Source organism: Aphelocoma coerulescens, chromosome 1A (assembly GCF_041296385.1).
Source record: "Aphelocoma coerulescens isolate FSJ_1873_10779 chromosome 1A, UR_Acoe_1.0, whole genome shotgun sequence".
NCBI lineage: Eukaryota > Metazoa > Chordata > Aves > Passeriformes > Corvidae > Aphelocoma > Aphelocoma coerulescens.
In genome coordinates, this window is record NC_091014.1 from 6,654,314 (window position 1) to 6,672,791 (window position 18,478).

Genomic DNA, 18,478 nt, shown 5'->3' on the forward strand with positions numbered 1-18,478 from the left:
TTTTCTGTCACAAGGTGGGTGACTTACGTCACCTAAATCCCTCCTTGAATTTTCTGTGATAATCCACAGTATTCTCAAACAAACTTCCATTTGAAGGCATTTTATGTTCTACCAAAACAAAGGCCTTAAAACATAAGTAAGTTAGGAATACACTTTCTGCCTTCTGAATCAAGAAAATTTCCAGTAAATTCTGTACTTTCCACAGAAAAGCTCAGCACGACCTATCATGCACATGATTTTCTAGGCTGGAAGATAAACTAACTCTATCAAGCAGCAAACTACAAAAATCTTTCCCAATTCTTCCCCTACACAGTTTCAAGTGGAACTTTTCACTGATGAATTTTACTTTAACACATTCATAAAAAAGTCTACACATCTACAAACAACTGAAGTTGGGATAACCCCCTCACTGCTCAAACACAACCATGGAGAACTCTGTATTTAAGATTTAAGAGACAGGACTCCTATGATCTATGTAACGTGGTGGTGTGGAGCTGATGTTAAAGGACACAGTTGCTCATATTTGTCACCACTGTGACAAGATGCCTGAGACAGCACATGGCTGAAGAGCAGCAACAAAGAGCAACTTCTTCTGAGGAGAAAGTCGAGATTGAAACTTAGCTTGGGGAAAAAAGACGGAGAGAAGGTAGAACAGGAATGCTGTGGTGAGAAAGGGGAAGCAACTGATTAAAAGGCAAAAGACTTACACCTACTGTGGCTGGAAGAAATTCTGCTGGACAGATTATACAGAAGTTCAGGAAGAGGGCAAAACACAGGAATATGGAGCAAGAGAAATGGAAACGCTGACAAGAACCAAGAGAAGAAACAAATATACAGAAAGTGTTTGTACTCCATAGGAACAGATCTGCTAAGAAGCAGATGAAACAGGTATTTATTTGTGATGAGTAGTTCTGACACATCCCAATACTGTGTACAATAAATAATATCTACAGAAACAGAAAAATTAAGTTCATTAATGAAAGAATAAATTATCACAACAATGCTACATCGGCAATCTTTATTCTGACACTTCTTAACTTCTGCAAGCTAACCATAGCAGCTTGATTAAGTTAATTCAAGGTAAATTCTGCCATGTTTGTAATTTTTAAAAAAACATTTTGTCACATACTTTTCTACAGTTAGCAAGGATAAAGTAAAAGGGCTCTGAGTAATCACAAGAAAAATTCTAATTAAAGACTATGGAGATAGGGATAGAAAAGAGAATAGAATCTTAAGAGGAAGAAGAGATCCCATGCATTTCATAAGTAGGGCCCATATGAAACGACCATCTCTTATCTGCAACCAAAAAGTACAAACGCTAAGAAGAAACAAAGAAAACTATTCAATTAAACACCCAGAAGGTCTATCTCTTGCAAGAAATTAAAAATCTGGATTTGACTAACAGAAGAACCTATCTGACCTGAAGTTTGGTCCATATCTAATCAATCTACAAAACAGTCTGGATTCTCAGACAATGTAGTGTTTCAGACACTTTGAAACATTGATATTTAATCCTGTATCTGAAAGGTTTTATAAATTCAAGTTAATAAAATTACCAGAAGATGGTATTTTTCAAAGTGCTTTGCTATTAGCTTAAAAACAGTAAACGAAACACCAAAAGAAGAGGAAATGCATGAAAGGAAAAGTGCTGATTTTACACTGTAAAAATATTTTTGGGTAAAAACTCCCCAAATGTATGCAGTGATGAAGAGGAAAATATTTGCACAGTTTTCAACAGCATGAATTAACATTTAAAAAATTAACAATGTGTGAATAGTTGCAAATATCTAACTCTGCATATGTGCAAGCTTCTTACCAGCTACTGGTAAATCCAGCTTCGCTCGTTTCAATTCTGATATAGAATTTTGGAGCTGCTCTATTACAAAGTCATCTTCATAGAAGAAATCCTTGGCTAAAGACTCCTGCAGAAATTCTACAAGCTCTTCCATTTGTAATTTCATCAGATGCTCTATATAAGGAGAAAACAGTACATTATACATTAAGATATCTTGATAATGAACACTCAAAAATGTGTTTAAATGTACTTTAGTCATTAGGTGCTTTTGTTTTCAAAGCAGAATGAAAAACACTTGTTAATTAGGCAGATAACAGATTTCTACAACCAGAGATCTAAAAATACATTAAAAATTCACTTGCAAGTCACCATGGAAATCCTTTCTACATGTTATTCTCTACCTAGAACAGTGCTTTCCAAAACAGGGCATCTGCAGAAAACTAACTACAAGTCATCCTCCTTCAGCCTTCTCATGTCCAACAGCTTCAGGTCTTTCTTTGTCAGCCTGCATCCTCAACTTACAAACACTGCTGTAGATCAGTACAACATACATCATCTGTCTTATTAGGAACTCTGAAAAGCAGAAAAACATTTTAAAAATCGCTGTTTACAGTACCCTCATTCACAACTGAATTAACTCCCAATGAAATGATGATGGCAGCTCACACTTCAGAACCGTTGCTTCAGGCTCTCTGAAAATTCAGGTCACATTTTGAAAGTCATTTTACAGTTATCAGACTATTTTTCTTTCTCTTTTTACACAGCAGTAAGGTCATGTGGATTGCAAGGCTGTAACTGCATACCTATGTCGCTTTTTCCATCATTTGTATGTCATTCAAAGTTTCAGAATGTATAATTTTAATATGGAAACCATAAAAAAATGTTTTGGGGCTGTAATAAAAATGCTCTTGGCATGTATTCCACAATGACACTTTGACTGGATAGCTATACCATCCACATTTTTGAGGGTAGACAAGAAACTGGAAAACAAATCAGAATCTGTCTTCTGCCAGCTTCTCATCTCCTCTGTTGCCATGAGGTTCTCTGTGTTTGATCATGGAGGAAGTTGCTGTGTACTTACTAAGCAAGTAAATCCACACCCAAGACTTTTTCCTCAGGCCTTCCCATTAAAAGAGTGGAGAATAACAAAAAACTTCCAAGTAGATGTCTATTTGCAAATAAAGAAAAACCAAAATGCTAAGCCTAATGATTTGCCTCTAAATATTTAGCTTTCTCAAGTGCAGTAAGGTAAAAAGTAACCTTTTCCATTTTTCAGAGCAGTTTGTAAACAAGCTCATGGGAACACCCCAGTGAGACAGTGAGGTAGCATCCCCACAGTTCAAGAAGGATAAACTAGCAAGGAAATTATGACACTGATTCTGCAGGCCCCATGAAGACCTCTCTGCATTTACAGAGAGTCAAGTGACTTCACTCAGAAAACCAAAATCCCACAGGAAGGGTCTCAAACTCGAGCTACAAGTTATCATCCATAGAAATGCTCAAGTCTACTTAGAAGCCAACATCCACCTTCAAAATCTTTTTGGGTCCTTTGGAACTTAGGATGCTAAGTCACTTTGGGGAACCAAGCAGAGATGCTTTAGACAGTTCTATCCAAAATCTCAATTTTTACCTCACCTGAAGTCAAGAGATGGAGAAGGTCACACAGGCAGACTAGAGAAACTCTGGATTTTAACTACATTCTTGGACAAACAATGCTATCACCACATAGACTGGTGATTCCTTGTTGCTGAGGTATTTGCTGGTAGATTTTCAGCATTTAGTGGCACACTCTGGATTCTTTGTGTGCTTTTTTAATTAATTTAAATCCTGTGAGGGCTAACAAGCCATTTCCAGACCATGGAACTACCACACTTCACCCCACTGTTTAGTCAGCAATACAACTCACTTCAGGTCCAAATAACTTTTTGACACTAATAAATACTTTTCTTTGACAATCACACTGCATTGGACCCAGCTGAGATGGAATTAATTTTCCCCACATCTGCCCTCACAGTACTGTGCTGCACACTGGTGTCTAGAAAGGTCCATCTTGCTTTCTCCTTCCCCCAATCCTGCTGGAGGAGGGGAGGGATAGAGCAGCTTGGTGGGCACCTGGATCCAGCCAAGGTCAATCCACAACATACATACATTAAAATAAAGCAAAGATTTTTAACTTTTTGTGCGTAAGGAATGAAAAATATCCCTCAGAAGCAGCATAAGGCAAATGGGAAACTAAGATTTTCACACATTAAGGTCAAACTACACAAAATCAGATCAAAACTAGCTGAACGTCTGTTTAGGTTTCAAATGTTTGAGGAATTTCTTACTTCTGTGCAGTTTCAGAATTGTGTAAGACATAGCAGTGAGAATCCGCTCTCCTTCAAGTATGTAGATATCCCATATCCTGAGGCTTAATGTAAAGGGAGTCTGCAATGACAGAATCAGGCAATTCTGTGAAAACAGTCTACCCCAAGTCACAATTGAAAACTGCAACAGAAAGAAAAACATACTCACACGATCAAGAAAACACTGGAAAAACCACTTGGTTGTGTAAAAGCTGGTGGGCATATCCTGGGAGTCCTGCAAACAACACAACAAAAGAAGTTGAAAAACATTTTCAAAAATTCAAGTAATTAATTGAATTGTCCATGAAAAAACATTTTCCCCGTGAGGCCAATGTACGCAATAGTCAATAAATAATTAATTAAACTATATAAGACACTGTTACTTCAATCCAACAGATGCAATTCTGGTTTTTATAGCTTTTCTTCATCAATTTCACCACCTGAAGAACATGCACTTGGAAATGCAGAAGGTATTAATACATCCTAGACTTTTATCATGTTCTTGGTACAGAGGTAGCAGAGGATAAAATCCTCTCTCAAGAAAATAAATCAGTGTTCTGGAGCAACCCAAGTTCAGGCACTAGGTCCATTAAGTCTTTCATTTCTCTGTAGCAAGGCTGCCAATTTATGCCAAAGGCTGAAAGGACTTTGTTACAGAAATATATATGCACCAGAAATTATTGTAAAACAACCAAATTCTATGACCACTCAAAAACAGGATGTAGGCTGATATGGAATTTTATTTCTGAATTAAGGGGCCTAATTTCCCCTAGAGCACTGATAATCCATGTGGTATGACACCCATTCAAAGACTGGTAAAGCTTCTCTGCAGCTTCATGGAGCTCTTCAAAGTCCTTCGCACAGTTAGAGGAAAAGCTGAAGGAAAAGCTGAGAAGTTAAGAAATCCTAAATTTAACTGTGGAATAACATCATATTCTATGCTTGCCAGATTCAGCTTTTCCAAAAATTATGGACCAAATTTAAGAACTCAGTTATACAAACACTGAATAAGCAACGGGCCAAATCCCTTTGGTTTACATGCAGGCTTTACTTTTGTCTTTCAGGAGTTAACACTGGCTCATTTGAGTGACACTCACATGAAGAGATGAAGAAAAAGATGTTGTTGCAAGTGAGCATCTCTAACACTACCTTTTAAGAACTGGAGATGAATTCTGGCAGTACCAATGTACTGTAAAAGGAAATTCTTCATGACTACTGGAAGGACATTTTTCTCCCATTAGAAAAATAATTTACATCTTAGAATAAATATAGCCAATATTAGAAAAAAAAAAGGCATATTATTTTCTATTTAAGAGTATCAGAAAAGATAAAACTCTACATTTAGCTTCATGAAAATAGAAGTATTTTAAAAGGACCACTAACCCCTCTTATAAAGGTTAGTTTTTAAACAGAGATTAAAACTGGTTGTTCATAAAAGTCACCTCTGTCCAGAGATGAACCACAATGCTAAACACACAAAAAGCCCTTGATAAAATGTTCTAGCATCAGCTTGCTTACAGCAGCTCCCACAAGGCCAAATAGAAGAACCACACATTGTCCTTAACGCAGAGGTCCAAAGTGAGACAGACATCCAAACTACTCACTCTTAGGATCCAATTTTACCATAATTCTGCCAAGGTGCACCATAACTCTGTCTATAATGAAAACAACAGCATATCTGCCTCTTAAAGCTTTTCATTTTTTCCTGAGGTTTGAGTATTCTTGATCTAGTGGGTTCACCTGAACTGAAACAAGGTAGAAAGCTGTAAAGTAGCGTTGCTTGTATAGTGAAATAAATACTTACCAAATGCTGCTTAAGTTTGGACAAAAACTTCTTCAGTATTTTGTCATGATGTTCCTGAAACCTCAACAGTTTTGGAAAACCAGGAATAAAAAAACCTAAGAAAAGAAGTTGACCGTTTAACAAGCATTTGTACTATAAAAATTACATTTTAAAAGGCATTAAGACTCCAAGAACATTATCCTTCTATAAGACCACTGAATCTGAACAGATATTCGTAACAATATTTTGATGTTTCCATACAGATATGCACATCCTCCTGCCTAAATAGCTATAATCAATAGTAGTGACTATTATTAGATGTCTGACTTAGTGACTATAATCAGATCAGAATGACAAGTGACAGCAGATCCATCAGTGCTACATTAGTCAACCCAATATAAGATCATGTGAAAACCGTATTTATAATTATTCTTTAAAAGAAAACAAAACAACGAATCACAACCCACACCCACTAAAATTGAAATTATAGCCCAGAAAATTCATGATAGAAGGGCAAACAGCATAGGTGTCTACTAGAACTGTCTGCATTGAAGAAAAGACCATAAGAAAGACAAGAGGGATATCCCAGCAAGACAAATATCATGATTATATACTATAAGTAAAGACTGTAAGCTCACACAACTGAAACAATGGGCATAAAAACCCCATCTAATAGGTTTAGTGATCATACATGGAAAAGGAAAGCTCTAAGATCCCCTTCCAACTGAGGTATCAGCAGAGTTAAAAAATGGCCTAGAGCAAACACATAACACAAGGCCAAGAATCACAGACAGACACTGGGTTATATAGATCTAGTACAGCAGTTCCCTATTCTTAGGATGAAAAAGGTTGTAAAAAAAACCCAAATATCTTTTAAGCAGTATGAAAACTGGAAGAACAAGTATGGATCCATAGCAGCCATACCACTTAAAAAAAAAAAAAACAAAAAAACTAAAGAAGTTCCAAACCCAAAAGCAAAGTCTTTCTAGTTAGCAATTGTGTAACTCAGTGCATAGTCACTAAAACACAGGATTTACTACCTCAGAATCACACAGGTTTAGTATTTTATAGATACAAATGCAAATTCTACAATACTTAAATGTCAGGTTGCATATTAGGAAATTTCAGTAACACAGGCAAGGCATTTGGTTTTTTTCTTACTGTAAACAGTGAATGACTACATCAAAGCTAATTAGCCATCAACAGTAACAATAAAGGTTCTTTTTCCATGGAAGGTTGCTCTTTCACGTTTATATACACCAACTCGTTATGCTGAATTTTTAAGACTGTAGAAAAGATCAATGGAAAGAGCTTCCAAAAAAAGGAGATAATTTTCAGGGTCAGGTATCTGTATTTTTATCATTTAGAGACTTCACATACAATATGAAATACCTCAGAGACCAAATTCATCTCTTGATTTCAAGTGGTGTTATATTAGAAATTAGTCTGGCTAATGGGCTGCACCCAAAAAGTATTCCAGGTTGCCATATCACAGGTAAAACTGAAAAACACATGAAGAACCTTGTCTGTGGGGAGGAGCTTTCAACCATCCTAATCTCGTCAATATGATTCCAATTGAATTACTCAGCCCACTCCCATGATTTCCATAGGGAGATGCCCATTTCTGGGCATCTGATGGGTCTGTGGCATCAAGTGCAATTAGGAAAGTTTTTCTTCACAGATATTGGCAAATTGGAATTGAAGTTACTTAAGCTTTAAAGAGTTGACAAACAGTGCTTTAAGCTACTATCTCCAAAGAAGAACACAGAAAGCGCAAACTGTAATATGACATCAGTTAAATCAGTTTTAAAGTTTTCTTTCCACAATCTGCAGTGATATTTACAGCTGCTCAGTGACATAAACTGATTTAAAACAGATACATTCTAAGAATCACAGGAAATACAGGTTGCATGGGACTTCTGGAGATTATCTAGTCCAACAGGTTGAAGACAGAACCTTAGACTAGTTGGCAACATTTAATAAATGATAAATTGGCAACACATGAGTTATAATTAAAGTTTTATCAGCATATCTATAAATGCAAACTTGCCTAACAGGAGCTGCCAAGACAGTTTCAATGTGTCTAATAAAGCTGTGGCATAATGGTTCATATGCCCTGTGGAGGAGCTCATCAAGCCTTGGGCTAACTCAAAGCTCCCTCCTTCCCTCTCATGTCACTTGGCAGGTGTGTGATAGGAATGAAGGAGGAGAAGAGAGAGGTTTGCAATATCTCAAGCAACAAATCTGTCTGTGTTCACTCTCTTGTTCATCACATCTTTGTTTACCATGCACATGATTTGGTAAATAGGGAGCTGATTTTGACTTACTTCCCCCAAAACACCTAGAATTTTCTGTGAGTTTTGAGGAACTCAATATTCTACACTGTTGCAGTTGCACAGGTTTGGATTATTATGAAATCTGTAGATTTTTTGCAAGATGCTTTTAGTCTGTGTTTATTGTGTAAAGCTCCAAGAAAATATTTTGACATTTGACAAATTTCAAATTTCATAAATGACACTGACATCAGGTAACACTTTTTTTCCTCCCCCAGTGCTGATAGCTTTGCAGAACTGTAAACAGCAAACTAACAAACCATCCCTTTGTTTTGGGGGTGGAGAACATTCAGGAACACTGAAAAGCCTGGGAAGGAAGATATCACAGAATGAGAAATTCTTCAGCAGGGAAAAGCAGCTAGAGCTTGCTGGAAATTTGCTAAAACCCCAAGTTCTGGATGGCATTTACTTTTGCAGCCTTCCAAGAACCACAGCTTTTGTGAATCACCACAACTGTAACATCACAAAGGTTTTGGAATTCCTGGACTTCCTCCATACCAACAGCCATGTAATATGCATAGATCATAATAAATCTGGCATGGAAAGAGAGAACTACCAATAACTTAAGAACAACATTACCAAGAGAGCAGGAAATTCTGTGTGAGGCAGAGATAAAACTGAGAAGCCTGAAGTTCATACCTAGACAAAAGCCCATTTTTTACTGCAGATTCCTGTCCTGCCAAATGATAGCACAGCTGCAATATTATTTAACACATTCTCTATTAGGTTTCCACTACTATTTTATTACTATATAGATGTCTACATAACCAGCTTTCAATTGGTTACATTCCCTGAGAGAATAAGAGAAGAGGAAACCATCTGATTTTCATTAAGAACTATTTGAAAGATATCACATATAAAAACCATTACTTACTCTTACGGATGAGAGCTCCAGTAACATGCAATACCTCCCTCAAGTATAAAACTCCCATTATGTCTTATTTTTGACCAATCAGAACAGTATAGTTCCATTTTCAAATAATTTACAGCTTAAATAGGACAGGCTGAAACCTAAATATACTGACATGAAACTCCATACCATGCATAGCGTGCTTTGGACCAGAGAGAAGTTTCACCAAGGCCCAGAAGGCATCTTCTTCATTCATGTACATCAGGAGCAAAGCTGTGATCTGGCTCATTCCCTGACAGTATCCAACTTCCTGAAAACCATACAGTGGAAATATTAAAATGCTGGAAACAAAAGCCTCATAGCCATGAGCTTTTAGCTTTTCCTTGGGGTACTGGAGGAAAGATGATGCCTGTCCTGATGGCAAAGCTTCCCACCAAACACACTTCATATTTAAACATTAAAAATATTGACAGGTAGAAGGGATGATGCACAACCCTCCAACTGAAAAATAACCTGGAAGTATTGATTGCTCATTAGAACTCACTACTGATGAACAAAATCCTTTGTCAGTACTAGTATTTTCAAGTTACTGTATCATCTTATTGTCCAATGGATGCATTTCTCATTTAGCTGTAATTTGGGGGGTTTTATGGAGGGTGAGAGTATCTGTCTTTGTTCTGGTTTACAGTCAGGGCACCATCTGATAACTGCAGGATTTTTCAACAGTGACCTGTAACTATAAACTTGCTCAAGTTTATCAGCCCAACAGCAAGCAACTCTAATAAACCCAAAGAAAAATTTTATTGTTCCAAAACTGAACTTGAGTACTTCCTCTGCTATTAATTTTGAATTTTATGGCAGGAACCAGCTGTCACTATCATTCAGCTGTTCCGATAACCCCATCAATAAAGTATTTGTACGGAAAATTACTTCACTGTTGAGTACGTTTTTTCAGGTTTACAAATTCTTAGCACAACTTTGTTCTAGGGATAAAACCAAAGCATTAGAACTGCTACACATTAAGAGGAAAAACACAACAACAGAAGTGCAAAATAAAAACTTCACTATAATATTCTCATCATTACAGTTTAATGATTGATTTTAAGCATAATTATTCATGCAACTTGAAAATACAAGTCCAATGTTTTATAGAAGACATAAAAGGCCAGACAGAAAGGTTACATTTCCTAGAACTTTGAAAAAATCCAAACAAACCAGTATTTAATTCAAATAACTGCTTAATTTCTCTTTCCTCTTCTAAAGCTAATATAATTGATATTGACTTCTAGAGAGTTGCTGATGGATACAAAATGGAAGATACACAGAAATGCTCAAAATGGGCCCAAGGAATGAGGGGACAGTGCATTAAAACCACAGTTAAACGTGGACATGATGGTGTTTCTTTCTCTTCTATTTTTAGCATACAGCCAAAAGACATTGCAAAACACATAAGCTTCTAACCCTTATGATACAGTCTGGAAAGCCCACTCTAATAAATCCCCATCCAGGACTGCAGCCAAGACAAAGGGCTTATGTAAAGAAGATGCAACCTTTTAAACTAATTTCAAATTTTTAGAACCTTTCAGGTTATGAAATACACCTGTGGACTCCAACATGCATCTTTCTGCAGTATGTTCCTCCCCATCATTCAAATGAAAGGGAGGCAGATAACATAATGGGGGGAAGTATCAGTCACATAACACTCCAGCACAACACAAATTCATTATTTTAATTAGACACAATCCTTGGCTTCAGCCGAATTGTAAGCACAGCTCAGTCTGTCCAATAAAACTCATAACTGAAATGCTTTATTTTAACTTCAGCTCAAAACACATCAACAGATTATTTATTTCTGTGTACTTCCAAAGGTCTCTGAAATGTCTGTTGGTTTTCTAGGGAGGAAGCAATGCAAGTTATCTTACAGCACATTCAGAGAACCAGATTTAACTGTGAAGGAACACAACTTACCGTATTATATATGGAATATGCAGCTAAAACATGGAACAAAGATTGTTGCCTGAAGAAATAAGAGCAGAAAATGAAAAAAATATAGTATTATCTTTTGTAAAAACAGAAAAACATAGAAGCAGTGAACTGCATTTTGGAAACATGTTTTCCCAATTTAACCTGTCTAGCACTAAAGTACAGGATAAACCACACTTCACAATGATAAGTGCTTCTGATTTCAAGCCGATTTCATAATTAGCACCTTTAAGATGTTTTACATGTTGAAATGTTTCAAAAAGTATCAATAATACTTTAGAAGAGAGTGATGGCACATCATCATTTTTACAGACAGGTAAAGTGAATCATTGCATGGGTGACATTTCAAACACTGATTTATTCTGAATGCCAAAATTTAAACGCCCTAAACCTGATTTCTGTGCTTGCAGAACACTAACAGCTGTTACTGATTCCAAACAGAGATGTAGAAGTAAAGATGTGAAATACACAAAGCAGCCACAAAGGTGTCTTAATCTTGGCACCAAACTTAAGAGTCTGCTCTAGTGATTGCTACTGTCAAACTGAAGAAAAACAGTATTAACTCTGGCTCAGCATCTTGCACTCAAGCCCTCTGTTGATCTCTGGATACTTCAGAGCTAGAATTACAAAGAGCTTTGTAGAGGTCCTTTGCTTTCTGTAAAACAGTCTAACCTTAGCCAGACAAAAAAACCCCAAACAACAACAAACCAACAGGCACAACTCTGCTCTTTCCAAGTGGTATATGTAAGTAATGGTGGAGAGCTCTCATGATCAACTTTTAAACTCACAGCTACTTTTTGTCACCTGTTCAGGAGAGAATCTGGATACCTGAATGCCTACTTTCATCTACAAGTAAAACTGTAAAAATTTAACAGCTGAGTTTTGCATATTGTCCTTTTTCTGTCCAGCGAAATTTTCTTCCTGTTACTAATCAATGAATGAAAAGATGTACTAGCAGGCTAAAAACCAGAGAGCATAAGCCAGAAGGTGCTTATTTTCTTTTGGGAAGAGGATTTATACTTGGAGAATTTTATCAAAACATCTACATTATGGCATTTTGGTTTACCCTCTTGCAGAACTGAAGTTTAGCCATTCTTCAGTAACCAAAGAAAAGTGTAACAAGGTACTAGCCATTAAGCTGGAGCTTCATTTTACAAGGACAAACTAACAGGTCCCCAATGTACACACAAACCTCCTGTACCCTCAGATGACCATATGAAACTGAGCATAGGAGCTCTAGCTCATTCACAGTTACATACACAGAATAATGGTGATTTTAGTATTATTTACACTAGATGGTAGCACTAAAGACCTGTAAAAGAATGACCCTTCAAAGACATAGAGTCTGCTTAAAAGTCAAACAAGCTATTGACTTACCCAGGGGACTTTATTTCACTGCTATGTGAAATGATTTCTGAATTTTTCATTGAGGCATTGCTGGAAATGCATAATATATGTACAGTAATTCTGAGATCTATTCCAAGTGTGAAATTGCTTTAGGCAGCCAAAGGCTTTCCTGTGGACTCTGAGGGCACGGTTACAACAGCCACAGGGACTGGAGCTGGCTCTGTTTGTGTTAACCCCAAACTGATGAGGCAACGAGCTTCTGCTGACATCTAAAATGTGTGCACAGAACAAAGAGAGGCCCGAGCAGCACAGGCACTGACAGCCCTGCACAAATGGATCTGAACTGCACTGGCTGCACGAATAGTCTCAGCTTGGGAATCTCCGCTCTGTGCTCCCTCCTTACAGCCATCACAGAAATTCCCCTGATTTAGAATTTTTCCACAAAACATCTAGAATAACAATGGAAGAAAATGTTACTTTTATTATCACATCGAAGTCCACAGCTCTGAGTACTGCTTTTTGAGAACAGCAGACTACCATAAAATCTGCCTAGGCAAGAAAAGGAGATTAAAACCTGAACTAATACAGAGACAGAAGGGGAAAAATACCCTCTTCTTCTCAGCAGGGTGCTGATGCTGCAAACAAGCAACAATACTGATGTTTGTATCCCCACTTTTTTCACTATTAAGCATTTTTAAAGATGCCAGCTGCCTAATATTCCTCATCTAGTGGCAGCAAAAAATAACAAAACAAACCATTCTGAAGAAATTCAAAAGCATTATGGCCTACAGTTCTAAATAATTAAATGCTCACGTACAAAAATACTGCTTTATTTGGTTCTGAATTAGATACTGGGAGAAGAAGAACACAAAAGAAAAGTCTAAAAGTCTAAAATCTCTGGGAAGGTGGAAGTTTACTTACTTTACCCCGTATCTGTCCCGAAACATGATGTGGTCTCTGTATGTCCGGTTTACATCAAGGTCAATTTGCCGGATATCCGGCGACGACCCTCGTGCTTGACACTTCAATTTCTGGGAACACGGTAATGAACAGAATTTAAGTTTAAAGTTGTGAACTCTAAAATAGCAGAAATCTGTTTGACTGTACAGCTATATTAAAGTAATTGCCATCACACCATTTAAAACAATACAGAATAGCAACTCATGAGATTAACAGTTTTAACTCCCAAAATAAGCTTATACATGTACAAATTCTGTGAGTCAGAAACAGCCACAGAGTAAAGATGTAGAAAGACCAATCCCGTAATACACAATTTTTCACTGCCCATATTTAAGGCTGTTTCAGCATTTCAAATTTCTTATTGCCATTTCTCAAGCAGGCACAGGACTAGAGAAAGACAGAAAATTAATTTTGCTACTCAGGAACAAGAACCTGAGATGCAAGTGCTCTAGTCTAGACTTTAAGCAAATGATTTAGTGTGGTTTTCATACTTTCCCTGTCGTTTTCTCTAGCAGAAGTAACAGCTACATAGCTGCCATTTATTACCTAAGTACAGATAATGGACATTTCTCTAGTAATTTCCTCTGTGTTTCTGTTCTAATCTAATTTAGCTGTAGAGTATGTCTACTTTAGCACTTGCTTTAGTGTTTTATAATTAAATCCATTTTTGTAATTGAATACTTATGAAGCCTGCACAGGTTTAGACTGACACCTTATTTTTTGCACTTAAAATAATTTTCTCTTGACACTCATTCATTTATTCTCACTTCTGTCCGTAAAAGTTGAGTTTGCAAGCCTCTGGATTCAATATGGTATTTTCAGAAAATTACTTCTGACTATCAGAGAATACCACAAAAGGCAAAACTCTACAGACTCTGGTTGCAAGAAAAGAAGAGTAAAGACAAAAAGAGTAATAACAAAGGGATCAAACAGGGAACAGTAACATGCATCAAGTCTGTTTGAACACAACCAGAAGCTTTAGGCACATGAGAAATTACTTGTAAGTCATTGAACCAACATAACACTAACCACATCTCAGCTATGTGCACCTTTCAATATAATTTAAACTAAACACCCAGAATGATTTGTCCCCCAGACAAACAAGAAAGGCAGCAAAAGGAAAATTTCTGGTTTTTAAACACCTATGGTTTGATGGAATATAGGAAAAGAAGCACCCTGAGCCCTTGCAGTCGTGGCAGCTTCACGTGTGAGAGAACAGAAAGGTACCCAAAGTTTGAGAAACAGGAAGGACAGAAGGTTAAGAACTGGTCTTTCCCCTGCAAAGAGAACTGAAAGAAGGTATTTGACCTACAACAAATGTGTATTATTCTTCTAAATTTAGGGTGTGCAGTTTGTGACATTTGCAGTGAGCAGTGTTAATATCATTTCAGGAAACAGGAAAACAGAGAGCAGCAAGATGAGTGTATCGCAAATAAATCAGATAACATGGAAGAAACTCTTTCTACTTCTGTATCTGAGCTACAAACACTTCTTTGTTTTGTACTGAGCATTAGATGACACTAATAATTTCTGAAGATTATTTCACCTATTTTTAAATGCTTCTAATTTTACTTGGCATTCTTCCCTGCAACAACATTAATCAGCATTAACTCTGTTTTACTTTGGATCTCCCACTACTCTTACTGAGGAACTTACACAAAATAAAATAGTCTGAAAGAGCAGCCTGTTAGACTAAAGAGTGAGAAATATGAGGAAGGTAACAGACACCAAAATTTAGATAACACCAATCCCAACACCAATCTTCTTCCATAAGATTCCTCATCTATTCACATTCAGTCTCAGCTCAGCTTTTGAATACACAGCCTTTTTCCTAGCTGAAACAAGCAATAGAGTGCAATGTAATTTCTAATTTATTTTTTTTACACTGCATAACAGCAAAGGCTTAATAAAGTGTGTAGTTTTAGTATCTGGTATTTTTTAATTAAGTAGAAATTCTACAAACTCACATTATAAAAGTCTTTCATTTCTTCTTTCATCTTAGGAACATCAAGCAGCAAAGACCAGACTTGCCCTCTGAACTGCAGTGGGATCCCTTTATAAATTCTCCTATGAAACTGCAAAAAGAGAAAAGAAGATAAAAACGCAGCACAATTCACAATGCTCTGAATAAAAGGAATAGTGATGCACAACATGCTAAAGAGAAAAATGCAATTACACCAACTGCCCTAAGAAAGGGATGACCTGCTGGTGACCAAGTGTTCCAATGTGTTTTGAGGAACGTGTCCAGCAACGCCATTTGGGACCTCTTGATGGAATCCAGAGGCACAGGGACAAAATGGACACACAGGCCAAACCTTCCCAGGTGATGTTTTCAAGTCAGGACTTTTGCATGTAGGAAGGTCTGTCAAAATTGTATCACCTTTGATGAGCAAATTTTGTGATTTAGATCCCAAAAATCAGATTCTTAGCAACACTATTTCAGGATAAGCCACAAATAACTCACTGTAATTATGGTCTATAAATAGAAATAGCAAAAGGCAAGCAGCAAAATCACAAAGCTTTAAAAATTATCAGTAAAAAACCAAAAGCAGAACTGATTTTTGAATTCTTGCAAAACTGCGACAGTGTGCTGAAATGTATGTTATGCAAGGAGACAAACTGTGAGATCACAAAAAAAACAGAATGTGCCATTGCTAAAGCTAACAGATCTCAGACTCTATTTCTAAACTAATAATCAGTCTCCTACATGCATATTAAAACATTTCCAAAAAAAACAACAAAAAACACAAAAAGGTGTTACCATCTTTTGGAGACATATCTAAGACAAGGGAAATAAAAAAGGCAACCCTGGCAAAGAAAATGAACCCTTCTGAAGTTATATTTTTACCATTATTTTAATGATTACACGGGGAGACAATTAGATTCAAAAGAGAACAAACCACACACAATTGCTCTCCAATTTTTTCTTCGTGTTTATCCTACAATGAAAGTCAGACCTTAAAAATTTCAGTTGAGAAAGCTACCACTTCCTTTAAACATTTTTATAAAAAAGTTATGCTTGCAGTAAGAAATATTTCAAAAGCAATGTCCTCCTCAAAGACAGGATTTTTTTTCTTTTCACGTATTTCACATCTCCAGTTTTGGAAAATTAATGAACCCCTCTTTGCAGTATATTTCCAAACCTCCTGCCATTTGGAATATATCGGCTCTTTAAAGGTGTCTTTAATTCCAGCAAGGATTTGTGTCTGGATTGCAGAATCTGTAACTCTTGCACAAGTAAGGTTATGAGTTTCTTCCCTTGCTCCTTTTTCAAATGAAAATTATAAACTTGTATAAAATACAGCAGCCATCCTGAAGACTGTCCACAAAAAAAATGTTGTGCTTCATAAAGAAAAATTTGCTGCCTTAATACTAAGAATGCTAAAGCAGCAACACTTGTAGTGTGAGCATAGCTGTGCCAGTGCAGTTTCTTCTGTAAAGGTGAAGAAGAACATACAGAGCTCCAAAGCAGCCTTCTCTACAGATGGATACCCTGAGCTCAGGTCACAGAATTCCAGTGTGTGTCAACCCAGACACAAGGGTAACTGTTTGTGGGAAATAATTCAAGTCTTTTGAAAGCCAGACATCCCCAACTGCAGTGGAGTCATCCTAGGAAGAGATTAGCCTGTCTACTGGAAAGCAAAATTAGCCAAATTTGCAGGAGCTTTTCTGGAAATCTGGAAGAAAACTAGGGGAAAAAAACGCAGTGATCTATGTCCTCAGTGATGGGTAGTACTGTTTATTCCTCAGACCCATGTACAGCAACAGAGCACCTTCACAACAAACACTTTTGTCAGCTAATTATAATTTTTTAACTCATTTGCAAATGTCTCCAAGAGCAAAAGATTATTAATGAAGATAACTGGTTGAAGAATAAACTCTCAAGACTACTGTTGAATAAATTAGTATTTTGAGAGAAGGTCAGGTGGATACAAAAGGCCAGAAATAAGCTTTTATAATAATAGCTTCTTATCCAAACAGAATTAAAACAATTCAAACCATCCATCCAAAGTGTGGAGATGTTCAGGGTTTTTTTGGAAAATAAAACTGGAGGAGAAGAACCTCCAGTTTCAGAGGAGTCCTTGGCATTTACAATTTTCCCATCTCCTGCACTGCCTAGACTGAAACAGCCAAATGCTAGAAGAGCCCTTAAAGCAGGAAGTAAAAACTGAGACACAGAACTGTGGAAGTGCTTTTCACAGAGAAGTCTGAAAAATGAGTTGCAAATATAACTTTTAAAAGAGCAGAAAGGACAGAAAGGCACTACCTGACAGAATAAACCCAAATAACATTCACAGCTTCTTGCAAACTATTTTAGATCTGTGTTCATCTGACTCTGCTGTTCCAACTATTCTTCTACTGAGGCAAAGGAAAGCTCTCAGTCATCCCAAGTCATTACTAGATCCTGCCTACAGACTCAGCAGAGCACTAGACCGAAGACTTTCACTATCTGATACAGAGAAGAGAAATGTCACTCAGTCATGGCACAGGTTCCACTGCACAAAGAAGAACATGCAAACAAGCGTGAAAAATTTCATACACAATGGAAAACTAAGAGGAGTGGCTGATACACCAAGGGGGTTGTGCTGCCATCCAGAGTGATGTCAACAAGCTGAAGAAATGGGCTGCCAGGAGCCTCACAGAGTTCAACAAGGAGAGGTGCAAAGTCCTGCACCTGGGAAGGAACAGCCCCAGGCACCAGAATATTCTAGGGGTCACCAGCTGGAAAGCAGCTCAGAAGAAAAGGACCTGGAGGTCCTGGTGGACACCAAGTTGAGCAGCAGCCAGTGCAGTGCCCTTGAAGCAAAGATGACCAATGGTATCCTGGGCTGCATCAGACAAAAGTATTCCCAGCATGTTGAGGGAGGTGATCCTTTCCCTGTACTCAGCACTGGTGAGTCCAGTTGTGGGCTCCTCAACACGAGACAGACATGGACACATTGCAAAGGGCTACAGAGATGATGAGACCATCTCTGCCATGAGGAGAGGCTGAGAGGGCTGGGACTGTTCAGCCAGGAGCAGAGAAGGCTCAGGGGGATCTTATCAATTTGTCTTTTGCATAACGATGAAGGAAGGGTGCAA

At 37.3% G+C, this 18,478-nt stretch overlaps 1 protein-coding gene across 6 annotated transcripts in view; it reads right to left on the reverse strand.

Moving 5' to 3' along the window:
* USP6NL (USP6 N-terminal like) overlaps positions 1 to 18,478 on the reverse strand; it is a 112,500-nt gene that overhangs the window by 12,630 nt on the left and 81,392 nt on the right. For all 6 annotated transcript variants that reach the window (XM_069034750.1, XM_069034770.1, XM_069034776.1 and 3 more), the window contains 8 exons: positions 15,364 to 15,471; positions 13,358 to 13,467; positions 11,075 to 11,123; positions 9,296 to 9,416; positions 5,945 to 6,039; positions 4,310 to 4,375; positions 4,123 to 4,222; positions 1,817 to 1,969 (listed from right to left, as the gene is read on the reverse strand). In XM_069034750.1, the coding sequence (XP_068890851.1) occupies positions 1,817 to 1,969; positions 4,123 to 4,222; positions 4,310 to 4,375; positions 5,945 to 6,039; positions 9,296 to 9,416; positions 11,075 to 11,123; positions 13,358 to 13,467; positions 15,364 to 15,471 (802 nt within the window). The remainder of the gene's footprint in view (positions 1 to 1,816; positions 1,970 to 4,122; positions 4,223 to 4,309; positions 4,376 to 5,944; positions 6,040 to 9,295; positions 9,417 to 11,074; positions 11,124 to 13,357; positions 13,468 to 15,363; positions 15,472 to 18,478) is intronic.